The following is a 27643-nucleotide window of genomic DNA, read 5'->3' as shown; positions in this document are numbered from 1 at the left end:
AAACAAATGCTTTGCACTCACTGCCAAAACAGGAGAGAAAGCCTTTGAGTTTTTAAAAATATACTTTTAAATTATTATTAATTTTTTTTGCTTTTCTAAGTTTGAGGTGATAAAACAGGAGGAATTATACTATTTCATCAAGAGGAGTCATTCCCCCATAAGATTGCTCAGAATTTAAGAAGCCCAATGTTCAGGAATGGACTGAGAGTGTTTATATGGGGAGAAGGGTGTTGTGGGGAACAGAACCAAATGGGACTGTGCTCCCTGGGATAAGCAGAACAAAACCAAATACTACTAGACTAGACTAAGGCAACAAAAGATACATCTTAATCTGAGACTGTAAGAGTCAGCTGGAAAAGGAGAGCTGTAAAATCATCACAAACTACAAAGAAAATATTCGAGGCTGTCAAGAATCACTGATGCCAGTGATGGAAATGAGCTGGTGGACTGTCTTATTCAAGCTGAGAGCAGAAGGTGTCCTCATTTGTATTCAGGACTACTGTCCTCTGCAGTCCAGCTCTGCAGTATCTTTCAGATTCTCTTATTGTCATCCCTTTAGCTGATTTCTGCAAGAGCTGACCCCAGACTGTGGGCAGCACAAAAACATGGATGTCTGTGGAAATTAAAGTGCTTTCTTGTTGCTTGCTTATTCAGATTTCTGTATAGACATTAACCAGGCCCCTGCTGGATGCAAAAAGGAATCAATCAGTCTAAAAAAAGAAGCTAGCCCCTGGCAGCCCTTTACAAAACTGTTCTGCTTCACAAACATTAGCCTCCTTAGATCTGTAATGAAGTGATGCTTCGAGATCAACAGGCACTGCCTATTACAAGACAGGGTCAGATACAGGTTCCAAGCATGGAAAAAATGTGCTGCTTCTCTTTCAAGCCCAGGAAGTCTTCTCTGAGACTGACAAATAATCAGTCACTCACAGCAGATCCCAAAGTCATCCACTCAACTGATCTTACTTCTTGGTTCATGACAACTAGCATCATCTCAAGGCTAATGCAGGCTTCCTGTCCAGGTTGCAATCAGATTTTTGAACAGTGACTGGTCCATGGAAACTCTAAGATTTGCTTTGGGGTAGAGCATATGGCATCTCAGTGTAATGCCATCTCAACTGGCATTACCAAACACATGATCTTATTCAGTCCCTTCCCTGTGTTAAGTGGTGCTGAGCTTCCCAGCAGCAAGACTGCACCAGCCCTGCCAGCACCTAACCAGAAGGGTGCAGTCTGTTTCCCAGCTAGTCCATGAGGCTCTCATGAAGACAGAAAATAGGATGAAAGCTGAAGGATGAAGAATGCAGCTTTACAGAAGACACACATTAGCAATCAGTGGAAACCATACCTCTCCTGTCTAAAGACAGACAGGACATCCAATTGAGCATGAACCCTTCACTTCTTACCTCATCTCAATATCTGGGAAGAACCTGTACATGTAGATATGGCCATACAGCTTGAGTTCTTCAGCAAATTCCAGCACCAGCTTCTTTTGTATGTCAGGTGGGAAATAACGTAGGGCATTGCGCAAAGCGAGCTGCCAGGGGGGAAAAAAAAGACACAGTAACCAAGCTAAAAGAGAAATGGAAGCAAGTGGGTGGCCCTGAACTTTAGACTCAGCTGGAAACCTATGCCAGCTGTCACAAGGATGGTTTAATTTAAAAGGCCACGCCAGGGGAGCTACCCATCTCCATCCTTCCTTGTAGATTCAGTGGACGTACACATGCAACCCACCTCTTCCCACTCACCTCAAATCTGCATGGAAAGCCCTTGGAGATTTGATAAGTAATGCACAAACCTACAGACGTCTGATAGGGATGAATCCTCTCTTGCAGTGCTACAGGGCACTGAACTACCAAGAAAAGCACTGTTCAGAAACCCTTATTGTGAGATCCTGAACTCCCAGAGGCTGCAAAGACCTTACTGTACCTTCCATTCAAACAAGAGACCTTAGCCCTGAATTATGTAACTTACAGAGGAAGATGTTCTTGGGTTAAGTTTCGTTATACATGCAGCATACTAATGTATTGTATAGCATGATGGCATACATTATTTTATTGAAGTCACAAACATCACTTCTAAATTAGCTACAGTGATTAGTAGACAGTGAATTAAATTCTGCAGATGACAGTAAGTGGCTCATCCTTCCCATTACCTTCAAAGATATTATCCACTGTTAAAGTCCTACATTGCAAAGTACCGTGTGTCCTTTTAGATGAATGAAAACATAAATAAATCACTCTTTTTAGTAACAGTCTCTTAAGTCACGTCTCCGTATTCTGTTCCATTTGATTAAAACCACAATGATAACAAATATTTTGTAATCTTTAAAATGCCAATTTCATGTGAAGATGCTAAAACTCTTACAAGTTCCTTGATATATGGCAATACTATGGAATTGACTCTTAGTCAAAGAGATTCATACATTTCATCTATTCATTGGGCTGATTTTTACGGGCTGTGGATAAGACAGCCCTTAAAAGGGGGCTGAAAGATGGGATCAAATTTGCTACCAAATTTGACAGCAGCCTACACTATGACCAGGGAAGCCCAGTTTGAGAGGGCTGAGGATGAAACCTGCTGTTGTCAGTTCCAACCTATTTGTGCGACCTGGTGTAGGGAACCTGCTTTGGCAGGGGGGTTGGACTCAATGAACTCTGAAGCTCCCTTCCAACCCCTGTGATTCTGTGATTCTGTGAAATATTCAGTGCAAGAAGTGGAGGGGCAGCCTGCAGCACAGCAAACAGGTATCCAGAACAAAGGCACATAGAACCATCCAGTCTGGGTATTTCACACTGATTGCTCTTCTGGGAGGAAAAAACACCCTGATAAGAATTCCTGAAAAGGGCTACAAAGTCTTTTGTTCAGCTCAGTGAAAAACCTTATTCAACGTGACTGTACTCTGATTCTTAGGGCTAGAGTTGTACAGCCCCTTCACCATTTGAGCTTGTTGGTCTCACACACTTTTCAGCAAACACAGTATTTCAGAATCTAAAAACAATCCATACTAAAAGATGTTCTTGTTGGCATATTTGCTGCCAAACAGGCAAACAGACCCTTTCACTTCAGCTACACAATCCTTGCAAATGAGCTTTGCCATTCCACACAGAAAATGACAAGGAGTAAGACCTGTTTAAAAGACAAGCAAATGCAAATTCCCTTTTGATCTACTGCCTTATTCTTCTCCAGCTAGGTAAGTAGTCATTTTTCAAAACTTCATTAAACACAAAAATCCCAGCTATATCCATGCAGTGACAAAATACAAGGGGACTTCGAAAGTCAGTACCTCAGAGGCAGCCTTCACAGAGGTTTCTAGCTCTAAGAAATTCCTGAAGTGAGAATAAAATCAGTTATATCTCTTGTAATAACAAAAAGGAAAGCAGTGATACGCTGAAAAGGGAAAAAAGGTGCTTCTACATTTGGCCTTTTGGCTATAGAGAAGTATCAGGAAGAAAGTGTTTTGCTTCCATTCTGGCAAGGCTCACCTAGTCTCTGATCAGTATATCTGTTATTTGAGTTATAATGAAACTGAAGGAAAAATAGCATTTTTCTTTGCTCTAAAAACACAAGCAGGCAAAATCTGCCTGGATTTTCGAATAAATACACTTAGACCGAGCCCCTGTCCTATTAGTGTTCCATGTTAGCACAGACCTGAATTTTGATGATGCAAACATTAATGAAACATGAACTTCAATGTTACATGAGGGGTGAGAAGGGCTCCTGGGTTGCTCAGACAATAGAGAGCTGATCTTATAAAAGAGGACTAAGACTGTGCCTTGTTTAGCTTAACAGAACAAAGGTGACATTTGATTGCTGTCTTACTGCAGGATAAGTGTCAAAGTAGGAAGCAGCTTCAGGGAAAAGCTGGAGAGAGGAATAAATGGCTGTAAATTAGCCATGAAGAAATGTAGCCTTGAAATTAGAAGAATTTAAATAACAGATTCTGAAGCAGCCTCTCAGTAGCAGCACTGGGTCTCTTAAAATTGCTTAGATGGAGCCTGACTGCTTCATGAAAAGGCAGTTGGCATATGCATCAAGGAGAATTTTGCATATTCATTATTGAGTCAAACTGAATAACCTGAGAAAGGCACTTAAGGAGCAAATTCAAACAGACTGATCATCAAGCTTTCGAGGAAAAGCAACACTTGGCCATTATTCCTTAAGTTTCATTAAAGCACCATATGAAACGCTACTGTGATCTTTAAGATTAATTGTACTCATAGCTGACACGTTCCCCTCTGATATTAGACTGTGGGCATTTCACCTGTAGGTGTTCCTGTTTGTAGCTTCCTCAGCCAGCAGTCTGATTGGCATCTATCTGCTCAACACCTCTAAAAAATCAGCTCATCGTGGTGATGTCCAAGCTTGGGGTGAGGACAGGAAAGCAAGTTAGGATCAGGTGATGGTTACCAGGATGAGATATGGCTCAGAGTTCACCAGGCAAGCCAATAAAGGCAAGACAGGCCCAAGGCCAAGTCACCCTACAGGCTGGGGCCCATGGATAAGGATTTTTCTGATTCTTTGCAACACTGAGAAGTGTGCATTCTTCCCAGGTTGCACCAGCTTTAACAGAATGCCAGTGAGTACCAAGAATGCAGTGTCCAATGTTCTGCAAAGGACGCACCACTCATAATATTTAAGGGCTGTTTTCCTTGCAGTGTATTTACATAAAGATACAGAGGCTGAGAAACAGAAAACTGGGATTTCCTGAGTCATAGAGGGAAAGGGAGAAGTGGCTGCTATAGGCCTCAGGCAAAGAATGCAGAAGAAAGACGACTCAGGAAACATAAACAAAAATCAGTTCTGAGAAATGGCTTGATTTATCCAAAGAGATTAAAGTTGATATGGTAGGAAGCATCGTATATCCCTTCGGCAAGCCCCAAAACATGCAGAAATGTATAAATCTTGCTTAAAGGATTTCTATTGTAGCCAAAAAAGGAAGCCTAAGAACGTAAAAAAAGAGCAGTGCTAAGCATTATTATTGTGAAAAAGGGTAAAATTGGAATGAAGGTATGTGGACAGAGGGACAGATCCCTAGTCTGAGGAAATTAGCAGAGCATTACTAACTTCACTTCTGTCAAAGCTTTCATGAGCGCCTCGATTAGAAAATGAACACAGTGTTATGAGTAAAGACAAGCCTCGCAATGTGCTCAGTGTTACATACTGCCAACAAGATCTGGAAGCCTGTCTCAAGACTTTAAAACCACCTTGCAGCCAGACAACCTGTCCTAAGCACAAAACACTTCTTAAAAAGGAGATTCAGCCTCTCAGATATAAAATAAATACCAGCTGAGCCTCTAACCCTGTTAAGAGTTGAAGGTGGAGGATTAAGAGTAAAGTAAATCAGAAAGGAAGCTTTTAAATTTTTAACAGGCTAATAAAAAACTGAGCCAGCATGACCTTTTATCACATGTGGTAGATAAGAAGGAGAGCTGAGGGAAGGATGTAAGATAGTAGGCTGGGACCAGAAAAGCAGCCTACCACTGTCTCCTTGCAATGCTTTGGGGGCATTCAATCCCAATTTCCATGCAGGCAGTGAGGGCTTTGTCATTACCAGCATTTCTTCAGGTAGACAGTAAGGTCTGGCATTGCTCTGAGAGAAATACCATCTCCTTATGCTGCAGTATACTCCTCATGGGGAAAAATAATTGAGCAAAGGCAGGGAACAAAATGGGGATGTTTGGCAATCTGTTGCCATGCAGTGAAGTTCACTCCCGGTTCCTTTATCTTCACATCCACCTTCACAGCCCCTTTCTGCATGCTCACGAGCCACACTTCCATCTGCCTGAGCTGTCCCAGACACAGACTGAAATGCCTCCACCACGAATGCTCCTGACATTGGAGTAAATCGTCTCTGGATATCTCACAGCTGTTCCTCTCCCTACCCAGAGAATGGGCTCTCCTCTGCTTCTGGAAATGGGCTTCAAAACAATTTCAGCGCTAATGCCAGGGGGAACTGCCACGAAGGCAAGAAAGCTGCACGCAGCACAGTGTGGGTGAGGAACTTCTGTGTTCTGACCAGAAAATCACACTGTCAGCTATGACATGTGATGAAGCACAGGCTTTCAAGCTAAGGAAGCCACCTCATCCTCTCTTCAACACAGTTCCTAAGGGTCTCTACCCACCGACCATTATTTTCTGCTGCAGATATATTTTTTAAATCTCTAACATGAAATACTGCAATGATTGCTTTAGTGTGTACATAAACTATTTAAACAAAAAGAGACTGGAAAAGAATTACACAACGTAAGACAAATAATTAACTCAATTCCTTATAAACTTGTCTCAATTCCAGGATGTTTCAGACCACTGGTTCAAATAAATCATCTCTGGGTCATTATGCAAACACGTAGATAAGTAACTCGTACCAAGATGTCAATTTGCCACATTTCATGTTTACTGTATTTGTGGGGTTAGCATAAATACACAGTGTTTTTGCAACAGCCTTCATAAATTCATAAAAAACAATTCTGGACTGACAGCACTGAAGTTAAGGCCTCTTCAGCCATTTTAAGTCATGCAAGCTGTTGTGCAGCAGATCTTCATATCAATCAACTCAGGGAGAAAGAAAGAAAAAGAGCAGATTTTCCAGTATTTTGTCCCATTGCTGAAGTTATAACAGAAAGGAAATACATTTGCCCACGCTCAGAAAAGCATTTGATGCCGCTCCCCGTTGCGTTTAGCTGAAAGGAAGAGAAGTGAGTCTTGTGAAACCCCACATTACCTTTTTCTCCTGAGCAGTGAGATTAGGGGTTCTCACAGGTGCATGGGGTATTCCTTTCCTCCGACCTCTGTTTTCAGGCAAAGGGTTTAGAGGAAGGCCACGACAGATTTCCTTCAGGCTAATCATGGCTGCTAACGAAATACAGGAGGAAAGGAGAGGCAAGGTGGAGAGGCGTGAGGAGAGGAGAACAAGGGCTGCAGGCAAGCAAGATGCACAGCAATTGAGATGTACCCTGCTCTGGGGTATCTACAGATTACAGCTCGTCCTCTGGCTTTGGAAATGCTTGTGGAGCACAGAGGGCCAGCAGTGCAGGCGACACACCTACCCCATCTGTGCCGTGCCATTGGCTCTTCTGTCCTCCCCCAAATGAATGATTCACAGCTTTGCAGTTTCTTCTCTGGGTGCTTTGCAGCAGGAGCTGCACTGAGCCATGAGAGCAGTCGGTCACTTTCCCAATCACCCAATTCCCACAGGGGGTCGTGCTCTGCAGCCCAAACCTTGCCCGACACCACAGAGATTGTGCTTTCACATTTCTATAGTTGAGACACCAACTACAATTAACCTCATTCATGCCAGTGTCCACGCACACGAAGATGGACAATCTCTGTTTGAGCACCCTGGGTCTGGGCTGTTCTCAGATGCGGTCCAGGTGTCCATCCCCTGGACAACAGCAGATGTCAAGGATAACACTAACATTTCCCCCTTAGATGTTAGCTCCTTTTAGCCCACAGGCATGCCTGGATTTCAGTAGTATTAAGCTGTTGTACTAGTTTTCTCAAGACAGGCAATAATAGGGAAGAGGAATGAAAGCTTTCAGTTTTAAAGCACTTTTATAGGCCACAGTCAACAAGAGCTGGACAGCCTTACGGTGCTGCCATCCAGACATCAGAAGTAAATGAATATGCTTCACTTTGACTTCCCACTTAAAGAGCACTGTGAACTTTGCTCCCTGTTTTCAGCTGCTGTATAAATTACACAGGAGCTTCTTGACCTTTATTATTACATCCACGGAACTACAATCATGGCCAGGGAATTTTTCTCAAGTGCCATAGCTTAAGTCTGATGAAATTATCTGGGAGAAGCATTTCTGTTAGTAATCATTACATAATCCACCTAAACTGCAGAAAAAAAAAAAGAAAAAAAAAAGCTGTGTTTTCCCACAAAGGCAGCAATTGACAAGCAAAGAGAACAAAGCATGGTTATTAAATGACAGCTCATTAATGTCACGTTGGCTTTTGCTTTAGGACACACTGTGCATCCCCAGCTCCCACTGAAAATGCTGGAGTTGAAAGAACTCTGAACGTCCCAGGGGAGCTGAGCACACAGCAGACTCAAACCTTCTGAAGGATACACTGCCACGTATGGCAGAGAACTGTGCTTTGTGATATGTTATTGTAACTGCTTTCAAACAAAAGGCAAAGACAAAAAGGAGGGGGAAATTCTCCTTTTTATCTCAATGTTTTCTATTTGGTTTTCTTATTCAAAAGCATATAAAAATAGGAAGATCAGGGTAAAGTCAGAAAAATCTACTTCAATACAGAAAGATCTACTTCAATAAATAACCATGCCTTACAGAAATCTTTCCTTCTTCTTTTTTCTACGATCCACACTTTGCAATTCTCTCCAAGGTCTGATTCTATGCACACATGGGCAGAAGAATAACCTTGACTATTCCCACTGAGCTTCCCTCTGTGACACCAAGCAGAAGTTGATGTTATTACACTGCCTTACGAACTGAAGAATCATAGGATCGTGGAATTGTTTGAGATGGAAGGGACCCTTAAAGGTCATCTAGTCCTTTATGTGGACTAGATGTTGCCATGCAGTGAAGTTCACTCCCCATTCCTTTATCTTCACATCCACCTCCACAGCCCCTTTCTGCATGCTCACACTTCCATCTGTCTGAGTTGCCCCAGGCACAGACTGAAATGCTTCCACCACGAATGCTCCCTTGTGATGAACATCTACAGCTCAATCGGGTGCTGGGAGCCCCATCCAGCCTGACCTTGAATGCCTCCAGGGATGAGGCACCCACCCCAGAAAGAGAGAAGGAAGCTGAAGGAGCTGTGGGAGGGGCTCACTGCCTAATAACATTATTTATAGAGCGGAGCATCAGAACTAGAGTACTTTAAACCCCAGTGTCGGAGGTTTTGCATTGGGAATTACCAACTCCAACAAAATCCAGGGCTGGGATTCAGGGTCAGTTCTACCAGAGGCAGGCAGATGTGCTAGAGGTACCAGGGCAGACACCGCAGAAAATCGCAATTCCCCTCACTGCCTGACTTGTCCCAGCTCATATCTGCGTTGACGGAAAGAAACTCGACGTGAGTGCCCGAGCAATTAAAAACCCTAAAGCCACCTCGCTTGTCCCCACGCCCTTCTGGGTGCCGGGCAGCGCCCGCTGCAGGGCGGCTGTTATGTGCAGGGCGGGCGGGCAGAGGGTGCTGCAGGGACAAGGGACAGCAGGAGCGGCCGGGGCGGGCTGAGAGGCTGCCCCCGCCCCGCACGGACACGCACGGACACACGCACACACACGGACGGCCCGGCTCCTGAAGGAGGAGGAGGAGATGCTGCTGTAGAACAACGCGTGCGTCTGAGCGCAGCGAGGAGCAGCCCAACACCGGCGAGGAGGTGCGGAACCGATCCATTCTCCTCCTCCACCCTAAAAAAAAAAAAAAAAAAAAAAAAAGCACATATAAAGAAAAGGAAGATCACATGTTATTATAATCCCCTCTGCAGCCAGACAGGACCAGAGAACTGCCCCGTTACGAGCTAGAGATGAGCTTTAGAGGCTGAAAGGGAGGCAGAGGGAAAACTTGAACGAGTCCCCGACCCTGGGAGGGAGGGAAGGACCCCGAGCCCCCAGGACTGCCCTCCGGCCCCTTCGCTCCCCTCTCGCCCTGGGCACCACAGCGAGCACGGACGGGGGGGTCCCGCGATCCCGGAGAGCCGCCCTTGAGATCGGGTTTTCCTCTCAGCCCCTCCGCACGCTTCGCCGTGTGAAGCAAATCCCTGGCAGCCGGGGGAGTAGCGGCTTCCGTGACAGCGGAAATAAACTAAAATAAAGCAAGGCGAAATAAAAAGAGAGAAAAGCCAAAGGAGCACTTGCTTCTCATCATCGCTTAGCGAGAGGAAAAAAAGCAACAAACCAACCACCACCAACAAAACAACCAACAACTCACTTTTTCTTATAACCCTCTGCTGCAGGGAGCAAAGGGAAAGAAGGCACCGGGGCAGAGCCGCTAACAAAGCAGCGGTCGGACCCTATCGGCACCCCGACTGACAGCGGGAGGGGTGAGGAGTAGGGGAGGCTCCGGCAAAGCCAGGAGCAGAAATGAAAGTTTCGAAATAGCATTCAAAGAGCCGCAAAAGCCCGGAGCGATCGGAGCTCTTCCTGCGCAGCATCAGCTCCCCATGGTGCATCCCCGGCGCTGCAGCGGGGATGTGAGCGGCCCCGGCCCGCTGCGTGGAGCGGGTGGAAGCACCGAAACTCCCCGTTATTTATTTATTTATTGGAAGCGATGTACGGGTGACACCCAGAAGGCATCTGAGCCCTGAGGGGGAAAAAAAAAAAAGAAGAAAAGCCTCCAGATCCAAAAGGAAAACAAGAAGAATGAGACAGCAGCCTTGACCCCTACATTGAGGGGAAGGTGAGCAGAAGGAAAGAAAGACAACACAGGAAAGCCATGCAAGCACCAAACCTGTAGATTACTGCAGCTATTTTTGCTTCACTGAGGACAGATATTTTACTGACAGTCATGCAGCATAAAGGCATCATGCTGATCGTGTTCTTGGAATGTTTTATTTCTGGCCATGGAGAAGCAGGTAAGTCAAATAAATCAATATTGCCATTCGTGAAACAATTTATCCTAGGCTGGGCAAGCAGAAAGGGAATAGAAATCAAATCTGTGAAGCATAGTAATTCTTTTTTATGTCTAAATCATTATTTAGATTGAATTTTGCAAGAAATCTGGGCTAGTGAATGTATACAAGTGTTTCTTACTATCTGCAATATACTGCTGTATAGCTCAGCCTCATCCCAAAGACTTTCAATAGGAAGTACTGTTTCACATATTCTCAAAATAATTTTAAGAAGTATTTTTTTTTTTTTGTGATGGGAGAAAAATTGAAGAGGTGGATGGATTGAGATATGGTGGATATTTGTTTTGAGGAAAAAACACTGCTTTCCTAGGCAGGACAAGAATAAAATGACAAGATCTTTGGACAGCACCACTGAAGGAATCTGAATTTTTATCTGTAACTTCATTTTGCATCATTAAAAGTCAGAGACACTGAATTACCATTAATCCAAGACAACCCATTCATTCAGGGTACTCCCTGCTTTGATAGTTAACATGCAGTGGATAGGATTAAATGAGCATCAGAGAAAAAAAATGAACTTGGGCAGAAAGAGAAGCAAGTTGTGTGTGTGTATGTGGGTGTACAAATGAGCACATATAGGAATGCTATAGCAGTACTGGCATTTACACAGGGTTCTACAAATAACTGGATTATGGTGGAGACTAATTCCTTAAGGGAAAGAAAGCAAAGCATTGGATTGTTTTCTTCTTCCTATGATTTATCACATCCTTACAGTTAAAAGGAAAGAACTGTGCAGGTCAGATGAGAAAAAATATAAGCAAGCATTGATAAAACAATATGACCTTGGTGACATCCCAGCGGGATAGTGGTTTGGGAACTCTGTAAGGCAAAGAATCCTGGTGGTTTAAATTCCACCTGTGCACTCAGAGTACTGGGACAGGTACAACACTCCTCGTGGTGATTTTAAAGTGACTGAAATGTTCAGATGTCGTGCAGGTTCCTGAAAGCCAAAGGTACACCAGGTGACTTCAGCTCAGGCTATGGCATAGTTAGAACCTTTTTGATGACACTGACATCAGGTTTCCATAAGTGCAAGAGTTATTTTTGTAAAAACTGAAAACAACTCATAAATTTATAATCCTGCCAAATCCTCCTGTGACTCACTTGGGAAAAAGTTCAGCTATCACAACATTGCAGGGAATGATCGGAAGGAGGATGTGGTACCTCTGTGCTCTTAAGACTTACCCTGGGCATTCATCAGTTTCCCAGGCTGGGACTTTCCCTATAAGATACATATGCTGACACATAGCACAGAAGGGTTACAGAGACATCTTGTAAACTTGCTGATGCTGTTGTAGAAAGCAGCTTGTTATAAACCAAGCTGAACTTGCTCTGCATCCAAGTCACAAAGTAAAATTGAGTCTCTGAGGAAATGCAGCCCACAGCTGACTACTTGGAAAGTGAGTTTAAGGGGAGTGAATGCATTCTGCATGGAGCTACACACTCTCAGAATAATGGTGTTAGGACACAGATTAATGGCAAAATAATTGGATATCAAAGGTGATGACACTAAGGATTCACAATCACTTTAAATAAATATACACTGTGTGGTCAAAAGGTCGCACAAACCACCAGCTCACAAAAGCACAAGGGCTACCTGTTGGTTTTCAATTCTTTTCTTGACTCTATTTGTTGTTGGTTGTTTTTTTTTTTGTTTGTTTGTTTTGGTTTTTGTTTTTTTAAAGAAGCATGCTAAAAGTCCTGAGTCAACCTTCAGTCTTAACAGGTCTTCCCAGAAGCATCGTCAGCATTGCTGAGATTAAGGTTGTCTCTGACAGTATTTAGCCCATCCGTGTGAAACAAATGCAGCCTTTCCCGAGCAGACAGGTGTACAGAGAAGTATGTCTTTGATGTATTTCATTGCTCTACGCAGTCAGTTCCCTTTTCAGCACTGTAGTTGGTCCGTCCTGGCCAGAAGTGAAACACATTGCTGGGCAGTTGTGTGAGGAGTGCATGGAGTACAGTATTTATGGGCAGAGCCATATCTGCCTTCTGTGTGCAGAGAAGGCAGGCACAGTTGTCAAGATTGGATCCTGAGATGTTTAAGTACAATGGAAAGGGGTAGTTATGCTGGAGGAGTCACATAGGCTTGATGCAGGTGGAGGGCTTTACTGACCTCACATGAACTCTGTAGCAATCTGGAAACTCCTGCATGGCAACTTGCCTAACTCACTGCTGGCCTCAGATGAACCAAAGGGTTTTAACAATTCTCTTGTCACCAGCATTGAGAACTGAGCTTAGATTAATAAAATCTTGAGCAACTCATGTCCCTAGGCTGGTTAGCTTTAGAATACCTTTTAAAAGTTTTTCTTATTAAGAAGCTAAGCAGATGCAGAACAAGTGAAATCTAGGTTGGACATGGATGCTGAAAATGCTGCTCCATCAACAGCTTTGCAGAAGATGCCACATTCTGTTCAGGTCTGTGAAAGTTGCTCTCCTGTCTCACTGTAAGTGACTTAAACACACACAACTCTGACTTCTGCATATGGAAAAGGAATAAAAATCCCACTTCAAATGACTCAGAAAATATTAGGCACCTTTCCAGCCCTGTCATCAGGTTTTGACTCAGATGCCATATGACCTTTCTCCTGTTGGATATCCAACAGAGGGTAAAAAAAAACCAACTATCTAAAAAACAACTGAACATGTTTTTAATCAACATCCATAAGGTTAAAAGGATCCAAAGTAAGAGACCTGTTTGAAATGATGTCCCCGTCACAGCGCCAGTGTGAGCTTCCTTGAAATGAATGGCTCCTTATTCATCAGATAACACCATTCTTACAACACATGCCTGGTGCCTCTGGCCTGCCACTCTGCCACAGAGCTCTAAAAGAGGGACAAACTGATGATATCATTCATGGAGCCAAGCTGCCCAACATGGAGGAAAAGCTAATCAACTTCAATAACATGCAGCACCCACACACAATCAAACTGTTAAGTGTTTAAGAATTACTCAGTGATCCCTCTTGGGGTAAGTTGCTCATTTTGCCTGGCTGCTGCTTCTTTTCTGCAGCAGCCCCCTTCCCTGTCCAAATTCCAAAATTTCATGTTTTTTCCACAGAATCAGCGAGGGATGGAAAGGCTGCAATATCCTTGTAGCCAAGCAATGTTCTGCCAATTGATTTCTTTAAATGCAAAGCTTTTAATCGACTACAGATTTTGCTGTCCAACATCTCTCCTTCTCTCAAACTCCCTTCTACTAATTTGCATGATACTCTTCTCCCATTTTTCTAATGACATAGCAGTTTGAACAGGAACTGTTTATGGATGTGGCTGCATTAACGGGCAGTGCAGATAAGCCTTCTTGTGACTGTTGTTCAGAAATACAACCACATTCTTCCTTCTTTTCCAGACTCAGCTGAAAAAATACAAGACTGAATGTCCATTTATGAGAAATAGAAAAAGTAGCCATTCCTTTTTTGCTTTGTCACGTTGCTGTCTGCAAAGCTTCCCTGATGCAACTTCTTATAGTTACAACTCCAGCATACCATTTACTCTGTGAAAGCATCCGTAGTGTGATGCATCAGCAAAGATGGACTTCCTTTTAATTATAGTGATCTATAACCCAATAATGTTTGTAACATGAGTCCACACTTGGTCAAAACTAAGCAATCTAGACCTCTTGTCCAGACTGTTCCAGAGCTAATGCTTGTTCAAAACACAGCTGTAAGACTGGTCCCACTAAAATTCTCTGGAGGCAAAGACGATACCTTACCATTGCACTGAACTGAATCACTCACTATCCAATTTCCTTTAAACACAGAAATTGCTTTGTTTTTCTTATTCCCAGTAATTTTTACCAGAGCTTAGACATGAACAAGTCAGACTAGGTTAGGTGGGTTTCTAAGTGCCACTTGCAAAGACTTTCTTGAGACATTGCAGCTGCAGGTCATTATATTTTTGCTGACCTGCAAGATGGATTTACCTTTATTTTAGGAACTCTGCGTGACTCAGTGACATTTACTTTTCAGAGCAGAAGGATTTGGAGTGTTGATTGTTCTGCAAAAAGAAGAAAGCTCTAAATATACTTTGTGGGAAACCTAAGGCCTTTCTTGTGTAACGAAATACTCAGAGAAATTGCAAGCTACCTTACAAATAACAATCTGAATCTCTACTAGCCTCAGATAGAATAAGTAGTTTACAGTCAGAAAGAAAATACACTGAAATGGTCACCATCAGCCAGGATGATGTGAGGACATAGTGGAGGACCTCTAGTAGTTCTAAGAACCAACTGCTCAGTTGAAGATGAGGAGCAAAGAACAGGACTGATAGAATCAACATTATCTCTTTTCTTACAAGCTGACTTCTGAAAGCCCTTTCCCACGAAAATTCATCTCTGTGCTGGCAGTGGTGTTAGTCTGAAGAGGTCCTTTTAAGTACTGGAAGGCTGCAGTCCTTAACACATGAGATGGTTTCCAGAATAATGTTCATCCCTTACTCTTCTTGCCTGTGCAGAACTGCCACTGAGGAACTGAGAACAGAAGCAATTCAGAAACAACACCGTGCAGGCTGAATGCATTTTGTCATCTTAGACAATCTTCTGGGAAAGAATAAGATCCGCTTCACCCAAATACATTCACAATTTGAGTAATTTTTGTAAGACTGAATTAAAAAGTATTTTCTTTGGCCTAACCAGACTTGAAATTCTATTTTGCCTTAGGAAAAACTAAGTGTAAATTGAGTAAGGATTTTAAAATTTCAGCTAGAATCTTGAACTAGTAGCCGACTTTTGAACTGCTCCTACATTAGCCATGTTTATGGTCATTCTATGTTTCACTGGAAGGGTCATTTCCTGTAGGACATACATTGAGTCACCTGATTTGCAACCTCTTGAATTAGATTTATGACCTTGCAAGGTCAGACTTTAACTCATTCTAGGCAGTTAAGTTGCAGGGAGAACACCATGTCATTACAGATGCAGTTTTCTCCAGTTTGGTAATAACATTTTGGGGCCGACCTGCAAATCTGGTGTCACAAAACACAAATATCCAAACAGCATCTCTGCCCTTTCATAATTTAGAAATAAGTAAATGCATACATTGGAAATACCAAAACTTTTCTTGCCAGTATTTGCCAATTTGGCAAATAGAACACATTCACCTATCTCCGTGTCAAGGTGTTTAAACAGGAGACTTTATTTTCAACTCTGCCAAGCATTTGCAGCTTCACCTGATCTCAGTAGAGTGTGAGAAATTCAGCACCTCTCAAAATTAGGTCAGTAAGACATAACTATAGAGAGAAATGCTTTCTTCACGTGTTTGCCTGTGTAAATAGTGTCTGTAATTTTTCTGGGGAGGAATCATCTCTTTTTTAATGTATCTATAATGCAGAGTACAATTCAGTTTTCTTTTCTGATTACACTGAAAATAAATGTTTTGCATAGAGTCAGTCCTCAGATAAGGAGCTGTACTAGAGCGAGAGTAAGAAAACAAAAGACAATCTATTAAGTTACATGTTTAACTAATGCAACTGGGTTTTCAACAGCTACCAAGGACTTCCAAGTGCTTGTGGGTAAAGGCTATTCCCTAAATACCTCCATTTCCAAGTCAGGCACCTAAAAACAAGGCCTAGATGTTTGGAGAAACTCCCCCCAAATTTCATGTGATAGGATGAAGTAGCTCTCCTGAGAAGTCCTCTTGGATGTCCATCCCCACACAAGGACTCCAAACCTTTGCACAGTCACCTGTTTTACAGCTTGAGAGCTGTTTGAGAAATTCTGCTTAGTGCTGTTTCTTTTGTCTGTCTCTCAGATCCCGTGAGGCTACGAGCCTTCCGCTGCAGTGGCCGTTCCTGTAACCCTCCGGTGGGAAACCTTGCCACAGGGAGGACACCCAGCACTCTCACCACGTGCGGGCAGAACAGCACAGAGCTATACTGCTCCTACCCAGACCAAAGCATCCTCCATCCAGCCTCCCATGGCTGCGGGCAGCCTCGCTGCACCAAGTGCAATGCCAACCAGCCTGATAACTCCCACCTCCCTGCTGACATGACCGATGATTTCTTTGCAAACCCAATGTCCTGGTGGCAGTCTGCCCAAGGGGTGCACAGGGAAGAAATCAGGCTGGACTTTGAAACAGAGTTCTACCTGACACACGTCATTGCTGTGTTCAAGTCACCTCGCCCAGCTGCGATGGTGTTGGAAAGGTCCCAGGACTATGGGCAGACGTGGAGGCCCTACAAATATTTCTCTGTCAACTGTACTGCGACTTTTGGGCTCCAGGATGACCTCACTGAGGAAGGCTCCATGTGCACTTCCAGATATTCAGATGCAGTACCCTGTACCAGAGGAGAGGTAAGCAACAACTGGGGTTTGGACAAAGCTTAATGTCAAGCAGCTCAAGACTGGTGAAGGTTGGAAAGCACGTGCTCAGAGATACCGTGCATGTAAGCTGAGAAAGGTGGGCCCTCCTCAAAAGCTTCATGTTAAGGAAATAAAGGGAAAGAAAAAGAAACAATATCAGTGAAAATACTTAAATTTCTTTTATGAGTGTTGCAGAGGATAGGATTAACATTGCCTATTTTTACAACGCAGCTGACAATAACTGAAGGAAAATTCTACATTAGTAGAACCTAATTTTCTGTTTATCACTTTTAGGGTGGCATGAACAGCACTCTCTAAGCTCTTATCTTCTTTTTTTTTTATTATTTTTTTATTTTTTATTTTTTTTTCCCATACAAAAGGCCATAAAAAATACATATTTCTCCATACATTTAATGCAACCATTCCTGCTAGGGGTATCATCTCACATTGTACCTAGCCATAAACCCCAGAAATAAGATAGGAAGTGGGATTGAGTAGCCAGGCTTCACTACTGAACTGGAGGAAAGGGTCCTCCCTTGGTATGAATGTTCTAATTAAATAAGCAGAGGGCTTTCCTCTAAAATAAGTGTACAATTGTTCTGAAAAATTCCAAAGAAAAACATTACTGATGTTATCAGTGTAATGCTATAACGCAATGAAAAGCACAACAGTAATAGAAGGGTAGGAAATTCCTAGGCTGCAGCAAGCGAGAAAAAGCCCAAATGCAGTAGTCATAGACACAGAAACAATGGGAAAAAATAATAATAATAATAATCTGCTTACCCTTGGGAGAGCCTCAAGTAGACAAGGACATCCAGCAAGATACCCTTGCCTCCACGGCCAACTCTTAAATGAGGTCTGGGAAGGGCTGGATCCCATTTCCACCCTTCCAGTCACTCAGAGGTATTGCATTGCATTGCATGCACCTGAGCTCCCCTGTGTTGGCCCTGCATTCCCACTAGGTGCTCAATCTCTTGTTCAGGCCCTGACTTAGCATTTCTTCTACATTCAGATACTTAGTTTAATTACAACCCTTTTAATTCATTATTAATCTCAAAGCAATTTAGATGGGAAGGAAGGTAACTATGATTGGTATCTTTTTTTAGAGGAGATAGAAAAGCACACTCAGAGATTAGAGACATTCCTATAACCTCACCAGAATCCTTTCGCTTCCTTCTCTCTCCCTTAGAGAAGTCACAGTCCTTTTGGTTTTCATGTCTTGAATTGATCGCACAGGTTTGGCATTAATAGCACACTGCAAATTAAGCTCAGGTGTGATGCAAACAATTCCAATAGTCTTCAGAAGAAAAATTAGTGTACTTATTGAGACAGAAAAAACAACAGTAAGGAGACACTGAGTTAATACTTGTGCAGCAAAGCTGGAAAACATGTCTGTGTATTAGAAATCTGGAGCAAATCATATAACTACTGTCTTGTTCCCAGAGTAGTAATTCTGCTAGTCAGTTATTAGAACACATTTAAGTCAAATACATCCAAATGTCTCCTGTTGAGAGATTACAGTTTGCCACGTCAGTGTAGAATCTACGCAGCTATTAGGATTTTTTACTCTTTTGTGCCTTCGAAATGAAAATCTGGAAGTATTTTCAGGATCTATTTAAAGATTTTCAGCACACATTAAGGGTCCTGCTGTCATTTCACAGATGGTGAAAGATTAGCACAGAAAGGTGAAGTGGTTTGTTGTGGAACGAGACAATTCTGGTGGAAGAAAGAGTAGAATCCAGTGTTTGAGACAAATGGTTTGGCCTTAAACAAAAAACAACTCTTCCTTCTCTATATAGTATCTCCTTGTTGCCCTACACTATGTTGGTTTTTGTGCTTGCTTAACCTTGGGGAATATCACTAAGACCATGTGTTGCTGCTAAAACAAATCTGAGAGTTGGTCGGCAGAAGATTAAATAATAAAACATTCATTCAACACAAGCCTTTGTGATTACAGGTGTCAAAATGATTCTTTCAACTCAGGCAGCAACCACACTGAAATGAATATGTGCACACTTAATCAATCTGTGCTGTAGTGGTAGATGTTAGAAAACAATATTAAGGTAAGAATGTTCATAAATGTACAGGCCATACCCCTGCAGCGTTCCCAAACGCTTTAATGAATTGTTACTGGAATTGAATACCTGCAGAGGTCACTTCCTCCATGGGATGGAGAGTTGGAGTTTCAAAGCAGCACACAGACATCTGGACAGCAACTTAACAGAGGGCAAGACAAATACTGTTTCACAGCAAACAAACCTGAATGGATTCTAAGGCTCTGGATAGACTTTACAGAGTCCTCTTAACCAATCCATGAAACACTGCTATGAGAAAGGTGTAAGAGGACTAGACTTTTCAGATAACCAGTATGATGCAGCAAGTTCTTTTGTGAATGAAAATACAAGAAGCCAGCGTCTAGTTATTTAAGATTATACCTGATCAGATTTGCCTGAGTGACACTGCTACTCTTACTACAAGTCTCAAGGGAGCTTTGCCTATGAATCTCAGAACCCCAATTTTGCATCTTCTTTTGAAGATCTCACAGATATCACCAGCATATCCCCTCGAGCACTGACTCTCAACTGAGGTGGACTGAAGCTGAATCCCCACAAGTACTTTATGCGGTGTTCTCTGCTTCTTTTTACTGTTGCTCTGACCTATCCAGCTACTGATGTTGGATAAGCCTTGGAGAACTGAGGAGCTCACATCACAAGCTGACACTTCTGAAATGATCAAAATTGTTTTCAACTGAAATGGTAATTAATGCCCTGAGATAAATGTCAGTTTTCTCTGCTGAGGAAGTCAAAGTCATTTCTACTGCCTAACAGTCAGGTTTTTCTTGGCCACTGTTCTAGTCACTTTCAAAGGAGATGCAAATTCCTTTTTAACAGGGCACAAAAGGAATCAGCAAAGGGGGTAGCTTACTAACACTGAAGTTCAAAACCTATAGGAGACATATCACAGAAAAGACTTCTGGCCAGTTGGCTTCCAGAACCGAGAATGTAGACAGAAGCAGAGAAGGTGGTAGAGTTGCAGTAACTTACATGCATCTATAAATTGAGATGTGTGTCCCTGAATCAGCACTTCAGGATCTTTCAGGATCACTGAGAGAGGCTGGGGGCATAACAGGAAACTTGGCAGAAGATAAACTTTGAGGAGGTTAGAATGGAAGCAAAATACATTGAGGTGGGTGATGTTTCAATGTCACAAAAACCCACAGTGCATCATTAAATTAAGCTGCATTGCTTTCTCTTGTAAATTATCCTTTTATCTTTCACCTTTTGTCAGGGTCACACATCTCTATCTCACATGAGCCATAGCTGAGACAGATGGTATCATGCTTTGGGGAGCAAACACTGTAGAAGTGCAAGGGGATGACTTTGTAATGTCCCTTCTGCGGTTTTCACTTACTCTAACATTTATTATATTCCTTGCTCCTGCACTTTTGCAGCTAGAATCTCAGGTCTTGTGTCTCCCCATTTTAATTCTTCTGGCAAAGTAAAACCTTGGAGTCATAGCAATTTATTCTCTACCAGTTGCCTACAAAACATGTACTTCCTCTGGTCCATCTCTTCCAATAAAATCTCCATTAGCTGAATTCACAGGATATCTATCTGAGTATTTGTTTCTCAGCCACAGTGAAACCCACACTATTAGCTCACTGGTTATGGTGGTCTTACAAACTTCCTGCTCTGCTTCCAGAGATCCAGTTTTCAAACTCAGTTTTGACCAACTATTCCTTCCTCATTCACTGTCGCCATGAGATATTAATAAGGACCCTCTACTTCTCTAGGTTGTTCATCATTGTCCATTAGTCATATTTGCACACACCCTCAACAATGCTATGTGTTTCATAGATCATTTTTATACAGGTAAGATAATCACTCAAAGTCATATAATGCTGAAATCTAAAAGTGAATAGTGGGCCTGACACCCATTCATTTAAACTTCACCAGTTCAGCTTAGCAGCCCTGCCATTAACTAGAAGTACTAGACATGTAGCTTCCTTAATCATTTGTAATACTATATACAGTATGTTTTGAATTGCAGCAAGGAAAGAAACAAACTACAAAGCATGTTCCAATCTCTGCAAGCATTTTCTTCATTGGTCTTCATCTGCAAGCCACTTGAGCATAATACATTGGTGTCTTGCCACTCTTCTCTAGAAGTCCTTGTTTTTACTGAGTATGCCAAAAACCTGCGTCTCCACAGGCCTTTGCCAGTTCAAATACAATTTTTCATCTTTGTCTCCAAATTGTAGCTGAGTCAGGGCCAGCTCACACTGACAGCTGGCTCCAACCATCATGTAAAGGGTTCAAATCACACCTTGACAGGTCAAGTTAATTAGGGGTACAGCAGTCAAACTGGTTTTAAAAATCAAGGCCTTCTGTCTGTCCCATTTGCTTATCATAACCCAATAAGCATGGTACGGAGTCTTTATTTCCAAGAAAGCAGTGTGTAGAGGTAGTACAGTGGAGCCTCCAGTTTCTCTGACTAACAGATGAGGTTGAAGCCTAAAACAAACCTCCAGGTCAGCTAAAACAAATCAAAACTCTGGCCCAAACAAAAGGAGAAATGATCACAACATTGTATGAGTCGTTAGTGTGACTTACAGTTCAAACAGCAGCTGGGGGAGATAGGGACCAAAACGTTTCAACCTGCATCCTGACAGCATGTGCAGTCAAGGATCTGAGAAATTAAGAGCACATTTTTAATAAACTAAAATATCAGGAAATGAAAACAAATGTTCTCTTCCATTGGCGATGATGCATGCATGAAAGGAAGACATTAGCATGCAAAGCTGGGTATAATATTGACACTGACCTGCTTTTAACCAGAAAATCCAAAAGAAGTCACTTCTACTATTGGGTCTGGCTAGTGGAGGGTAGTTTTAAATCAAAGGCTGATCCATTTATGTCTGTGTGACAGATGACACCAATGAAGTGTGATATAATAAACCCATTACTGGAATTCACTGGGGGGCTGAAAGAATTGTGTATGGCTGAATTAGGTAACTGGTTTCTATGGCAACATGTTAAATGTGCCTTTTGCAGAAGACCTGTTCATTCTCCATTTTGTAGCCTGTGGTGACCTCTTTAAGGACAGAAGTCCCCAGCAGTGTCTTTTATCAAAAATGAGTGGACATGCTTTGTAGTTAAAAGACTTTAGTCACTCTTCTAAACACGCTCTGTGACTGTCAGATGAAGACATGGTGTGATGGGATGCAGTTCTATCCGATTCAAAAGCCACCAAGCTGTTAGAAGCCACAGCCAACCCTATGAAAGGTCTTTGCCTCTGTATGGACATTGTAGATCTCTGCTGCCTTTTTCCATTCACAGAGCCTTTCTGAAAACAATTACTGCAGAGGGGAACCACCTGCACACAGACACCAAGCCAGGCCAGCGCTCTAAGTGGAATGTATGTGATCCTGTTCCAACCACCTACAATTTTTGCTGTCTTTTCTCAGGCTTTTCCTTTACTATATTCATGCCAAACCTTTTGATAAACAAAGAAGGATCCCCCTCCCCTCCCACACATACCTCATTAAGTGGCAACATCAATAATTCAAGAGGTCACCACTAAGGCTTCAGTGACTTCTTGAAGTCTGATCTCATACAGCAGTGGGTCACTAAAAAGAAAGGTGCTCAGTGCCTCATAAGATTGAATTCCTGGTAGCTGAGACATCAGGATAGGGTCCTGCATGGCAGTGAATTGTCTGTCATCAGGGCTGTCCGCTAAGAGTTGCATGATGTTTTTCTGACTTTCAGCCGGAAAAGATTCCAGGAGGGATTAGTCAGTCCTGAAAGTAAGTGCCCAGTTGTTATGACTAGGGCAGCCTGTTCAGCATTTCGTTTAACTTGAACTGTAGAGGAGATAAAAAGCAGAGACAAGTTGAGAGGAAGCAGTTAACACCAGCAGTGTAAACAAACAGATAGCACTGCCAGGCCCTGCTTCCCTGGAGGAAGAATTAAGGGGCTCAAATAGTTGTGTCTGAAGGGAATTTGAACTGACGTGAGACCAGTCCAGGATTCCCATCCGTGCAAGTGAATTCAGGAGGGCACCAAGTGTCCTGCCCTGACCTGGTTTTAATGAGCCATTGCAGAGACATTTGGCACCTTGCAAACCAGTCAGGAGGGCACAACAGCATTCTGTGCATTACTTCTACATTTCCTGACATAATAGGCAGCAGATATCAAACCATTTTTTCTTCTCACCCTGTTTTATAGAAGCTCAGTGAAGTTGTAGCCATGACTTTTTTAAAGTCTCAACTGTGAAAAAAAATGCTTGTCTACATCTACAGATCATAGAAATCCATTGTAACTTTTGAACTCCTGGCTAAGGAGCGCTTACTGTTAGCTCTGTTGTTATTCACGTACCACTGTCATGGTGAGACTACACCTTTACTAGGTCCTTTCATGTGTAAGATTTCAGCCAAGGCCTAAAGAGGCAGGTGGCTCTACTGAGGAGAAATGGATGCTCTCCCATGAGGATGCTGATTGGTTGACATTGCTTGACACTGGTAGTAACTTGGTGTTGAACTTTCAGAAGACAGAAGAATGAAATGAGATTTTTGTTCTCAATCTAGGTCTCAATCTAGTAGAGCTGTCTGCATCACAGAACTCCTCATCCCTCTTTGCCATTTCAGAGCAAAAATCTTTTCTCATAATGAAAAAGGACACTGCGTTGTATGTGAGTAAGGAAGTGTTCTCAGATCCTCGTGGAATGTTGTGTAGAGCAGAGATAACGTTGTCCATTCCCTGTACACACTGTAAACTGAAGTTTGTTGTGTCCAGCAGACTAGATTTTGCACTCTGACTACATTTTCTGACTCCATGAAAGACACTGTTTCTGCCTACAAAACTTGCCATAGACGTAGGGCTATGTATATGTAGATAGCCTGAAGCTACACGAAACCATTGGTTTGTGGAAAAGAAAAACGTCTGCACGTGTCTTCAGCTTTGTCTGTCACTAACCTTGATTGTGCAGTCTTTCCCATCATCGTATTGGCAGCAATGCCTAAATATTAATATTAATGCCACACTGGCTGCATTACTGGAATAACCTCACAGCAAATGTAAATTAGAGGGAGATTGGCCTTTTCTGTTTTGGAAAAGACAGAATGAATTCAAGACACCACTGTACTGAAAGTAGCCAGGTTTACCTATATCAGATACCTTTTAAAAATCACATGCATCATTATTTCTTTAAGAAAGAAATAATATATTCTGTACTGGTTACTAAGTCTTATTCTACAGAAGGACAGAAGAGGCAGATGTGGAATAGGAAGATCTTTCCCATGAATCACTGGAATGAGCTTTCTGACAGCTAAGAGAATACCTAGGCTTTCTTTGTGCTTCAGACTATACCAAAACAGGAAAAAAAGACTACTTGTGCAGTAAAGTCTACTGTTCCACAAGATGGAAGAATTTCAGCCAAGAGGCTCCATCAAATAGATCAGAGGATATTTGCCACCGGGTAGGAAAAATTCTGAGACACAATTGTTTACTATTCCTCTATGAGCAAAATCAACTAACATGAAAATCTCTTAATGAAGAGGATTTAGGACTGATGAGAGTTTTTATTGCAGCTTCCTTCTGAGGGGCCTAGTATAAGCACGCAGACATTTCTGACCTCATTAACCTGATTGTGTGCAACATGATCAGCATAGCTTAAGGATGATTTGCAATACCAAATTCTTGTTCTGCACAAGGATCTTCTTTTGTAGGAGGCCATGAATTGGCTCTCCTCTCCATTTATGTCTCATATTCCTTGACCTTAGGCTATAAGCTTGCAAAGGGGAACTTTTGTTGTGTCCACATCTTTTCTGACTAATACTGGCTGGAAGATCAGGTTAAGAAAACAGAATTATCTGTATCAGGAATGGAGAGGCAAAACATGTGGCAAAAAATCAAAAATCTGAGACACTGTCTCTGGAATGAAGATGACCTCTTGACTGGGGATAAAACATCACCCTCTGTGAAGCTGTGCCAACTTGCATACAACAAAACCAGTGCTTTAACAGTGGCTGTCACTTTTAGCTTTGCACATTTACAGCATTCTCCAAACTTCCTTGCTCTTGGAAAGGTCAGGAGAGGACAGGGTAGTGACCATCTTTTTGAGGCGTAGCTGATTGACTTTTGAAAATGAGAATGACAAATATGCGCTTGATAGCAGATATGCTGATAAGCATGAATGCCCTACTCAGCATTCAGCTCCAGTGTCAGCCCCTGATTATAGGGAAACTCAGGATCTAGGATGTATTTCCACAGGGGGTTGAGCCCATAAAGGTGCATCACACATTTCCATGGAAACTGAAATATTTCCAGGTTGTGCCTAAGTTGTTCAGCCCTTAGCAGACAGTCACCAACATTTTCTTCTGTGCTTATGCTACTTTTATGAAAACTACACACAGATGCTAAGACAAATGGCTGGGGGGTATTGGAACAGTCTTAGAACAGTCATTAGAACAGCAAAAAAGAAAAAAGAAAAAAAAAGAAAAAAGGAAAAAAAAAGAATGGAACTTCCATGAAGCTTGATACCACACAGACATTTACTTAAATGAGAAATGGCCTTATGATGAATATCACTGGGAAACTCTTTTCAGAGCTTGCATCTTAATTATTAGTACATATTTCTTTTTCATAACATTGTCTCAATCTTTTTTACTTGAATATAATGGAAGACTGCAAATTTGCAAGATATCTCTGGGAGATGAACAATGCATCCTGTTTTTCTTAAGCTAGGCAAAAGGCATAAGCCAAATGTCCACGTGTCCCTTACAGGCTTCGGAAAGCAAAATAAAATCTGGTGAAATAAACAGAAGAATAAATAACACAGTGGAGAGATGGAGCATCTCTTCCCACAGCTTATGAGTCTATGGGTTCATTAAGTCTTAGATCTATATCTAATCTGATCTTTCAAACATCTATGTAGAAATGATTGCAACTACCAAACTCTTGTCTTTGACCTGTTGTTGTTATTTTTAAAATTCTACGTGCATTGAACAACTAGAGATTCTAAAAGAATTTTACAGATATAAGTTTATTAATCTAAGTTTATTAATTTTATTTCATTGTTATTATTTACTAATTAATCTAAATTTATTAATCTAATTACAAAGAGGGGGAAAATTCAATTTCCAAATTTTATACATATGTAAAACAATGCTGTTATTGATACTAATTAAAACTGTGCAGCTTCAATGCAAAATGCAGCTCACCTAAACTGACTCAGATTGGCAAAACAAAACTACTTTAACTCTCTTGATACAAAATATTTTTAAGTAACTCCTCAATATCTTTGGCTGTTTCACATCTAATTTCTTAATGCTGAGTTCAAGAAGAACATCTATAACTTCCACTCCCAAAAGATTTCACAAATGTTATGCCACCCAAATCAGATCTTTAACATCTAACAAATCTTTCTTTGGATGAGACAAGGATGAACAAACCCAGCCTCACCGCTGAGCTTATTCCAGACAGAAATATGTCATGAATTAATCATACAAGAAAACTCTTGTACCTCAACTGGAATGGAATACTCATTTTTTCTTAAATAAATGTTGCAATTCCTATGGGACATCTAAGCTATAAATATCCCTACTCACAAATACCACTGATAGTTCTAAGCAAATATCAAAGCAACTCTCCGGAAGAGATGCCACAGACATGGAAGTCTGGTGTGAGAATGGAGCTTATAAAAACTGATTACAATTGCCTTACCTCTTGACTCCTCTATTTTATGCCAATTTAAAACAGTCTTGCAAGGACTTTTAGCCAATAATGTCACAGTAGTTAGCTTTTAACCTGCTTTGAGATCTTGGAGCTTAGAAGGTCTGCAGAGCAATTCTATTCAGTTCACTGCTTTGGTCTTGGATGAATTGGCTCACCCGTGCAGTAGGAGGATGTGTGTCTGTACATCACCAGGTGCTCGGGACTGTGAGAAACCATTCCACCTCTATGTGATCCACAAGGGACTCGGAAGGAGAGGGAGGTACATAAAATTACCTTCCACCAAAAAGACCAGACCATGTGGGATTAGGGGAAAGGACAGAAGAGATTTGGTCTTTGTCCTCTGAATCCATCAGTAACAGGAAATGCTGGGCACTGGACAAAACAGACTAGGTCATTTTCTCATGGTTCCATTGACTGGGGGAATGTAGACGTTGGTGTGGAAAGGCCTAGGCTATTTTGTCATGGCTTCTTTGGTCAGGGGAATGTAGGCACCTGCATTGCACAGCCTGGGCAAACTGCCCATGGCTCTATCAAACAAGACACCTCTGATCTCACAAATGTGGGTATCTGTAGCTTTGTAAACAGCTGACAGTACAAGAGGAGGGAATTAAAAGGAAGACCAGAGCTAACCAAACAGAAAATGCTGCAGGGAGGTGGGAAATGTACTGCTGCCTTCACTGCATTACTGACAGGTGTAGCTCTGTGCAGAGCCTGGCAACTGATCCTGTTGATTTAAGGGGATTTATTTCCCCACGTGCCATCAACATCCAACAGAATTCTCTTTCAAGCATGTACCACAAGCTCTTTTCTGGCTCCTATGAACAAAAAGAACATTTTATATGCTACAAGTGTTTAAATTGTTTGGTACACCAACTAAGAAAGAAAGAAACAGAAAAATAAACCCATATTTGGGTTTCCATAAGGAATCCATATGGAAACAAACCTTTCACTCCCATGATGGAGTTAGGCAGAGACTCTCACCACTTATAAGACAGGGCTAAA

At 42.0% G+C, this 27643-nt stretch overlaps 2 protein-coding genes across 2 annotated transcripts in view; one reads left to right on the top strand and one right to left on the bottom strand.

Annotated features, from left to right (window-relative positions):
* The window catches only part of UROC1 (urocanate hydratase 1), a 34156-nt gene extending 27146 nt beyond the window's left edge, over positions 1-7010 (bottom strand). The window contains exons 1-3 of the mRNA XM_042880152.1: positions 6956-7010; positions 6725-6855; positions 1407-1537 (exon numbers count right to left, since the gene is read on the bottom strand). Of these exons, the coding sequence (XP_042736086.1) occupies positions 1407-1537; positions 6725-6850 (257 nt within the window). The 5' untranslated portion in view covers positions 6851-6855; positions 6956-7010. The remainder of the gene's footprint in view (positions 1-1406; positions 1538-6724; positions 6856-6955) is intronic.
* Positions 7011-9443: 2433 nt separating this feature from the next.
* The window catches only part of LOC122184875 (netrin-4-like), a 45786-nt gene continuing 27586 nt past the window's right edge, over positions 9444-27643 (top strand). Inside the window, exons 1-2 of the mRNA XM_042880190.1 lie at positions 9444-10549; positions 16357-16898. Coding sequence (XP_042736124.1) covers positions 10483-10549; positions 16357-16898 — 609 coding nt within the window. The 5' untranslated portion in view covers positions 9444-10482. The remainder of the gene's footprint in view (positions 10550-16356; positions 16899-27643) is intronic.

Source organism: Lagopus leucura, unplaced genomic scaffold (assembly GCF_019238085.1).
Source record: "Lagopus leucura isolate 7727_CA_CO unplaced genomic scaffold, USGS_WTPT01 Super-Scaffold_100026, whole genome shotgun sequence".
NCBI lineage: Eukaryota > Metazoa > Chordata > Aves > Galliformes > Phasianidae > Lagopus > Lagopus leucura.
The sequence above is the reverse complement of the archived record's forward strand: the minus strand, read 5'-3'. Positions and strand labels throughout refer to the sequence as shown.